The sequence below is a fragment of the Rutilus rutilus genome, assembly GCF_951802725.1.
Source record: "Rutilus rutilus genome assembly, chromosome: 5".
In the NCBI taxonomy this organism is placed as follows: domain Eukaryota; kingdom Metazoa; phylum Chordata; class Actinopteri; order Cypriniformes; family Leuciscidae; genus Rutilus; species Rutilus rutilus.
Genome location: NC_140213.1, coordinates 45,678,565 through 45,687,852, shown reverse-complemented (window position 1 = coordinate 45,687,852; position 9,288 = coordinate 45,678,565). Strand labels below are relative to the sequence as shown.

Here is a 9,288-nt window from a genome sequence, read left to right as displayed (position 1 = left end):
GCTACAATAAAATATTGTTGATGGAAAAAATTAAATATTTAACTGAAATTAATGTCTAAACTAATTTTTTTTTTAATGAATTAAAACTAAATAGAAATATATACTAATATAAGAAACTAATATAGATGACAAAAGCACATAACAAACCTACCAAAACTTAAACTAAAATTAAACTGAAATATAAGAATAAAATCTATTTCAAAATATTAATAAATACTATAATAGTTTAGATATAATACTAACTAAAATAATACTGACTCATTGAATGTTTGAACTTTTAATAATTGTGTTTTGACACCACATGACTTTATATGAATTGTACAAAAGCTAAACAATTAAATAATAGTGAAAAACTTCACAGAATCACTAATATTCACTATATACACACTATCTTTGTACTATATTACTGTAACTGTACGTTTGAACCCCTGTATCATGTTGTTGTACATTGTTATTTTAGTTGTAATCCCTAAGGATATGAAGCTCAAACATGTTCAGTCATGTCAGTATTGAAGCTGTGTTGTGTAGCGCCACCATGTGGCTAAAGTGAAAACTACAGGACAGTGTGGAAACTGTTAGTTTCACAGAGTAAAATCTTCGCACCCTCAGCTGTGTGTCAATAACTGATGTCACACTCAAACCATTAATTATATATAAAAATAAAAAACAATAAAAATATAAAATTATGTATACTAGTTTTGCGTATTTTAAATTTGCATATTGTGTGCTTGATAAAGCTACATCTGGATGCTTGAGATTGTGTTGCATTAGTTTTTTTTTGGTTGCATCCAGTCTAATGTTTAATATCTCTTTGACTAGATATTGGCTCTTTTTGAGTGGAATATATATAAAATAATTTTATGCTGTCATTTGAATATCCTACCAATATCTGGTCTCTTTGTGATCCTTGAGGTTTTGGTTTTGGTCATGTGACTGACCTCTCTGTGTCCGTGTGTGTTTCCCATGGCCTTTGGGTGTTTGATTTAACCTCTGGCCTGGCTGTGAATGGGTTGCGGCCGCTAGTCATGGGTCAGTCAGTGAGGGGGTGCCGGCAGATGGATGAACCCAACGGGGGATGGACACTCGTCCTTTGTATTGAGGATCGACCGCTAACTCACTGACCAGCACCTCCAGCTCAGGGCATCTGCAGCTGATCTGACACACGTGCACACATGCTAAACACACAACACCGCTATCTAATGCACACACACACACTTCAGCTGATGTGTTGCTGATCTCATACATCTGCTGTTACACACTTGCGGCCGTGAGCTTAATCTCTTACGCCCTATTCACCAAAGCTGTAGAAAATCTGATCACAGATTACGTGCATTACTGGAATCTGTATTCTGACATGGCTTCTTATGCATTTTACATACATACATACATACATATATATATATATATATGTGACTTTCTTTATTACAGACCCCAGAAAGAAGTACCATGTCAAACTCTTGGCCTATAGTTTCATGGGTGACGGATACCAGGCGGACCAGACCATCAGCACACCGGGATGTGTTTGTGAGTTCTGCGACACACATATTCATGCCATTTGTTACAAACATTACTAAAAAAGTGATATAGGTTTTTATATATATATATATATATATATATATATATAGCTTCATTTGTAGAAAGGAATTGCATACATGCAATGCATAGACATTAATAATGTTACAAAAGATTCCATTTCAAATAAATGCTGTTCTTTTCAACTTTATATTCATCAAAGAATCCTGAAAAAATATGTGTCATGGTTTCCACACAAAAATATGAAGCAGCACAACTGTTTTCAACATTAATAATGATTTAGAAATGTTTCCTGAGCAGCAAATCAGCATATTATAATCATGTGAAATTCACCTTTGAGCTCAAGAATAAATGACATTTGACAATATATCCACATAGAAAACAGCTATTTGAAATTGTAATATTTCAAAATATTTCAATGTTTTAACTGTTTTGATAAAGTAAATGTACTGTATATAATAGCAAAAAAAAGTAAAAGTACTGTATATAATAGCATGAGTGTAAAAAGATTAAGGTCATTGGAATTATGTTTGTGTGTTTGCAGCGGTCCGCGATCGCCTGGTCCCGCCCCCTCCGCCACCTCATCATGTTTACGCCCTCAGTAACTCCTCCTCCTCTGTGTTCCTGCGCTGGGCCCGACCCGCCTTCACCAGCGCACAGACGGTCAACTACACGGTCCGCTGTAACCCTGTGGGTCTGCAGAACGCCTCGCTGGTGCTGTACCTGCAGACGTGAGTATGACTGACCCGAGACAGACAGTACATGCTTAAAGCAACACCAAAGATTCTTTTGTAGCTTAAAATAATGTTTCCAAAATGGTTTCAGTGGTTCATCAACTCGTAACAGGGTGAACGGCACTTCTGCATTTGCTTTGCGCCCCTCTATCGGCTATAACCACACTATGCAAGTTTGCCAGATCGGGTAGCGGATCTGTAGTTCGAATGAGACATAAGAAACTACAAATTTGACTTGCTTTACGGCAAGCGTTACTATAGTCATTATTTTGTTTTTCTTTGTTTCTGATGTCGCAATACATCATACTTTCATAAAATCATGCAACACACTCTATCATACCCATTTCCAAAGCCGGTGCTGGATAAACAGCGAGCGTGCGCGTGACAGTAGGCTACATTATTTCCGACAGCGGTAATGGACAATTCCGCTTCCAACCTGTAGGGGGACTGAAGAGGAAAAGGGCTTTGGTGTTGCTTTAAGGCCAATTCACACAGCGCTGATAAACACAGACAGTCACCAGATTACAGTACGTCACTCCTCACACATTCACGACCCGACAAGCACTGATTCTGCATGTTCAATCAATCAGTAAACAAGCGTCAGACGCCAAGAGGCACAGACGGGGTGAGCAACACACTGATCCGACAAAACCCGACCATGGCCTTTACACACTATTCTATGCAGTTTATAGTGTCAATAGTGTGATTAGTGTGATTACAATTAGAAAAAGTACACTATAAATTAGGGGTGTAGCGATACCCTCATGTCACAATTCGATACATATCACGATACTGAACTCATGATACGATATTATTGCGAGACTCCAAGACATTCCGTAAAAGGTTAACCAAAAGTGTACTATTGATTAAAATGCTAAATTTGGTATTGTGTGTGTAAATGAATAGTCTTGGACTTGGTGCTGAAACCCAAAGCACAGGACGATAGAGACGCCAGAATAACAATATTCATGATTCTGAAGCTGAAAATACAGAATTATTGTAGATGAATATGCTTGATCTCTGTCACTGACCAGATATATGTAAAATAATGTAGGCCTTTTTACTGGTAACATCACATATTTGGCATTATCAGGACCCACAAATATTCCCCCATTGCATTATTATACATTATATTCAACATTATATATAGTAGTTTAATGTAGTACTGACACTAAAAATTCTCACACAGTAATTTTCATTTTGGGTGAATTATACACAATACATATTGTCACTATCCGCGATACATATTGTTGCATTTTTGTATTGCGATATATTGTGACACGATATATTGTTACACCCCTACTATAAATATAAGACTGTGATGTTTAATGACTAAATAACCTTATAAAGTTCACTCCACTGCTGAGTACACAGTGCATAGTGTACAGGGCGTCATTTGCGACACATCGTCCAATATGTGGTGTGTGTTCCTGCAGTGCGGACCAGACTCTGATGGTCAGTGATTTGGACCCAAACACCAATTATGAGTTTGCAGTTCGTCTTCATGTGGATCAGCTTTCCAGCCCATGGAGTCCCGTGGTTTACCAGACCACACTTCCTGAAGGTAAACATGTATATGAAATATGTTACATTGTAGTATTGAACATATATTGAGTATTAAAGAGGCTTTTTGAATGGAGAAAAGAAGAGGTTTTGATTGTTTGCCTGTGCGTTCAGCTCCCAGTCGAGCTCCTGTCGAGCTGAAGGTGACTCTGATCGAGGGAGACGCGGCTCTGGTGTCGTGGAAGCCTCCGGATGAGCCCAACATGGCCGTCACACACTACACCATCCTGTACGCATCACGCAGAGCATGGGCGGCCGGAGAGTGGCAGATCCTGCAAAGAGAAGGTGTGTGTGTGTATGAGAGAGAGAGAGAGAGAGAGAGAGAGTGTGTGTGAGTGTGTACATGTTTTTCTATCCCGACGGGGACTTAAACCTGTGTGAAAGCGTGCGAGTGTGTGTGTGTGTGTGTGTGTGTGTGTGTGTGTGTGTGTGTGTGTGTGTGTGTCTCTTCTCTTGGTAGTCAGTATCATTTCATGTTTACAAATTATGATATCCTGAGCTGAGTAGCTCAGATATGACATGATTGAATAAGAGCTAAATAAATGGACATATCTGCATTTTTCCAAGTTTTTTTTTTTAAATAATAAAAATAATATTAGTAATTATTATTAATTATTTTCTAAGAATTATAAAAAAAAGAGACTATCTTTAAATATTTTTTTCTTCCAAAAAAGTAACAGTAATGCCTATAAAATTGATCCTTCTATTTATTAGCATTAGATACGAGACTATGTGTATACAGTGTATATTTGTCAAGAACATGTCTGTCATGTTTCAGCCCAAAATCAAAAGAACACAAAAACAATTTTTTTATTAATGCAATGCAAACAAATATACTTCTCATCAATGTATTTACACGATAAAAAATATTTTTCAAAGTTGTAAATAAAAAAGATTAATGGAGTATGTTTTACAACTTCAAAATGTCATGTTTAATTCAATACATTAATTGCCGTTTCTTGTGAAATTTACTAGAAATGTATGAGTGAAAAAAGGTTCTACATTTTTTTCAATGTAGAAAAAAGTATTAGAATTAGTATATAATTATATTTGAGCACATCAACATTTTTACTCGGATATACAAAAAAATTTATTAGTGTTATCACCTAAATGTGTTTTATAATTTAATCTTCTTAAATGCTTTATATAGTTTTTTATTAAGTGTACGACTTCTGTTATTCACTCTATTCTCGCCTTGCTGCTGACATGGCATTAAAAATAACTATTACTAAATATAAAGAAATATTAAAGGACATCTGGCTGGGTGCTAACACCGATGAACGGGTCAGTGTTTATTACTGTAGGTCTAAATCCGTGTCCGAGACTGTAAAAGCTGGAATGAGTCTTTATGAGCCACACGGATGTCATGTGTTCTCAGTTACACGTTCAGCCCTGCACATCTAACAGGATAAATCACAGTTACGGTCACAGACGTGCTGCTGCTTCAGGTTGTTTTGGGTGGTACGAGACTAGTCACTAAACCTTTGACTTTTAACCCTCGACACCCTGAACCTGTGGGGCACAGAGAACCGCTGTGTGCTGACGGGGTTTCGTTTGCATAAAACTCTGATCCTGTGGCGTCACATGAAGAGTCACGAGTCCGGCAGTAAAAAGCCCAGTTGGGGCGAATCTCACGCGTGTCTGTGTCATATATTTCAGAAATTATATTTAGCATAATTGTAAACACTATATATATATTTTTTTAAATGTAATGCAAATATATATAATTCTCATCTAAGTTTTTGTGCTGATTAAAGTGCTGTTATTATGCTTTTTTGAATATTACTTTTCATTTAGTGTGTAATATAGCAGTTTGTGAATGTGAAAGTTTTAAATATAAAATAAAGTTATTTTACTTTAATAAGAGTATGTTTTACAAGAAAAACAATTTCAATCTTTCTTCTTCAAAATCTTAGGTTTAATTAAATGTTTAATTAGAGTTTAATTAGAAACTTTGTAAATGTGAAATTTACTTGCAATTAGTGAAAATTGTAGTATTTATGCTTATTTATATTTGATGTTTTTTGTTTTTATATCATGGTAGTGTTTGTTATATTGAATTTAATATTTGCTGATTTTAACGTAAAAAAAAACAACATTGGGTAAATGTGCTAATTTTACTATTTATGAAAAATATGAAGAAATTGTAATCATAATTTTCTTTATGTAAAATTATTATCTTTTTTAAGTGTCTTTGTGATGTTCACCCATTTACTGAATACAGATATAGTCATTTGCAAAGCAGTGTTTTTCCTAAAAGGTTCACTGGATTTTTGAGTCGATGATGTAAATTATTAATAGGTGTATTCATTAATTTGCATAATAATGTTCACCTTACGGTCTCGTTGTCAGGGAGCGTCACGATGGCCCTGCTGGAGAATCTTCAGTCCGGTCAGGTGTACCTGGTGAAGGTCTCCGCGTCCAATCAGATGGGAGATGGGCCGTTCTCTCCGGCTGCAGAAGTGACCGTGCGTGACGGACACGCCTCCCGAACACACGGCTCCTCCCACGCCACAGGTGTTTTACTCGGGGCCCTCTATTGGCCATTTCACACTGAGGCAAAAAATACATGATCTAGCATGCAATGCATGTGAAATTCCACATCGACTGAATGAACGCACAATGCAAGTCTTGGCGTCATCTTTAATACTGTGTCTGTGCTTCACCCACAGCGTTTTCTGATGGCTTCTATCACCTGGATCAGAGGTCAATGACGGGAATAGCAGTGGGTGTGTGTATCGCTTTAATCTGCATTATCATCTGCATCCTCATACTGGCCTACAGGAGTAAAACCAGGTAAGAGAGTCTATAGCTCTATACACACATGCCAGCCTGTCAACTAAAGCTATTAAAAATCATTTTCAAACTTATTTCAGGGCAACATTCTAACATTCTAAGTTCTAAAATTACTACAACTAAAATTTAAATAAAAATACAGTAACACTTTACAATAAGGTCTCCATTAGTTAATGTACTCGTTAATGTAGTAAATGAGCAATACATTTGTTACAGTATTTATTGATCTTTGTTACTGTTAATTAAAATCCAGCTGCTCATTGTTTATGTTAGTTCACAGTGCATTAACTAATGATAACACATACAACATTTGATTTCCATAATGTATAAGTACATTTTGAAATTAACATTAACTAAGATTAATAAATGCTGTAGAAGTATTGTTCATGCTTAGTTCATTTTAACTGTTACTTAATGTTAACTAATGAAACCTTGTTATAACGTGTTACCAAAAAAAATAATAATGACAAAAGCACAGAGCAAATTTACTAAAACTTGAACTAAATTTAAAATGATAACTGAAATTTTTTATAAATACTATAATAGTATATAAATTATCCTAAAATAAGAGTTTGTTTAGGTAATTATTGACAATTATTGGGAATTTACAAATGCATTCACAAATGTCAGTTAGTTGATTTCTCCATGACTGAACTGCATTATTTCTGACAGGAAATCCAGCACTGCCAAATCCATCAGGCAAGCCGAAGGACAAGCTCCACCCACTGCTGTCCGACTGGCCAATGAGAGTCAAGCTGAGAGTGTGGAGGTGATGATGCCTATGATGAGAGATCATTTCATCGATGCAAAGGTGTGTTTAAAACGACACATTCCTGCTTAGCTTGTGCTGGACGAGCAGGTGGTCAACCAGTCTGGTCTTTCATATACGTGTGTGGGTGTGTGTGTGTGTGTGTTTACAGCATATTTGTTTAAAAAAAGCATATGTGAAAACAGTGATTTGATGTTTGCATTTCAATGTTTTAGGGCGGAACAAATCTGATCATTAACAGTTATGGGCCAGTGAAGCACACCGTTGAGAAGAAGAAAACAAAGAGATGGAGCTTCTTTAAGAAGGGTGACAAGGTATGAAACCGTTTACAAATTACAATGAGCTTTATTAAAGAAACGGTCAGATCAGATGACCAACAGATCAACAGACAAGCAACAGAAATATGAAATGACTTCATTAAATATCTATTATTATTATTTAAAATATTTAAGGTAGTAAATACCACCATTATGTATAAACCTTATATCTTATAAACTAAAATGTTTAGTTTTTTTTTTGGGACTAAAATATAAATATTAGATGAAAACTTTAATTTATTTTAGGTTTTGTAATATAATACTTATTATATTTTAAGTTAAGTAGAAAACTGAATAAAATGACAAAAGCAAAAAGCAACTTAATACTAAATCTAACAAATTTATTAAAACTGGTTACTAAATCTGAAAATATAAACATTAAATTTGAATAAGAATATATTATTCAAAAATGTCTTATTTTAATACATTTAAATAATACATCAGTTTTTTTTTTTTTTTACAATAATGAGAATCTGAGGGAAATATACTGTGAATGCCTTGAAAATAATGTAACAAAACGGATACAAAAATAAAATAGGCTTTGTGAGATTCACCCACATTAGTGCTCTTTTGGACATTTTTACATGTCACTGCAGTTTCAAAACAGTTTGCATCTTCAACCCTCTTTCTGTCTCTGTTGTTTACTGGTGTTTTCTGCTCCTATCAGGATGTGAAGAAGGTCTCCAGTCCTTCATATTCCTATCATCAGGGAACCACCCTGCTGTGTTATACGGAAACATCTCCTCAACACCCGCCGTCGTCCCTGCAGGGCCTGTTTGAGCCAGCGGGGGGCGACAGCGAGGGCTCGCACTCCAGCGAGGGCAGTCACGAGACGGGCGACTCGGGGCGATTCTCTCACGACGACACGGAGGCAACCAACCTGTCTCTGGGTGTCGACAGTCGCCCGGTTTCCCTGCAGGACGAGGCGTCGGATGAGTTTACAGAGAAACAACTACATCTCCACGTGATGCCGATGGCAGAAGTGACAGAAACTACATTTCAGCAACAGGAAATGATTGAGCTTCATCCTGTTTAGCAGAAACCCTTGTGTTCTCTGGCGCCCCCTGCTGTTTAAACGGACTACTGAGCAGAAAACTCACGCTTTGTGTGGACGACCCGAGACGTTCACACATGCTCCGCTTTCTCGGTGAATGTATTATTTGTTTCTCTCTTCTTCTTTTCGTTTTTTATAAATGATTGTGTGTCTGAAAGAAAGTAGAATCTCACCCACCATGAATGTGTTAAAAAAAAAAAACGTCCAAAAATGTGCAACGCGACTGTCGCATTTTCTGACGTAACCTCATCGAGAGAGGAAAGCCTCTCTTAACTTCCTAATCTACCTCAGTTTACTTACTAAATATTTAATATCCACTTATACACTCGACAACGATTTTCCTTTTCGTTGAGTTTGTGCGTTTGTCTGTTTATTGTTTGTTTAGTCCTGAAGTATGGGATTGCAGAAGTGTTTTACCTATTCTGACCCGGCGTGATGCAACAAATCTGCTGTGTGACACAATTACAGCCAATCAGAACATGGTTGATGTTTAATATGCAGGGCTTAGGACCAATAGGATTT

The 9,288-nt window shown here is 36.4% G+C and overlaps 1 protein-coding gene across 1 annotated transcript in view; it reads left to right on the top strand.

The window, feature by feature from the left end:
• The window catches only part of prtga (protogenin homolog a (Gallus gallus)), a 39,391-nt gene extending 30,436 nt beyond the window's left edge, over positions 1-8,955 (top strand). The window contains exons 11-19 of the mRNA XM_084408980.1: positions 1,429-1,524; positions 2,078-2,264; positions 3,704-3,831; positions 3,945-4,115; positions 6,183-6,347; positions 6,503-6,626; positions 7,299-7,437; positions 7,611-7,709; positions 8,380-8,955. Coding sequence (XP_084265106.1) covers positions 1,429-1,524; positions 2,078-2,264; positions 3,704-3,831; positions 3,945-4,115; positions 6,183-6,347; positions 6,503-6,626; positions 7,299-7,437; positions 7,611-7,709; positions 8,380-8,748 — 1,478 coding nt within the window. The 3' untranslated portion in view covers positions 8,749-8,955. The remainder of the gene's footprint in view (positions 1-1,428; positions 1,525-2,077; positions 2,265-3,703; positions 3,832-3,944; positions 4,116-6,182; positions 6,348-6,502; positions 6,627-7,298; positions 7,438-7,610; positions 7,710-8,379) is intronic.
• The last annotated feature ends 333 nt before the right edge of the window (positions 8,956-9,288 follow it).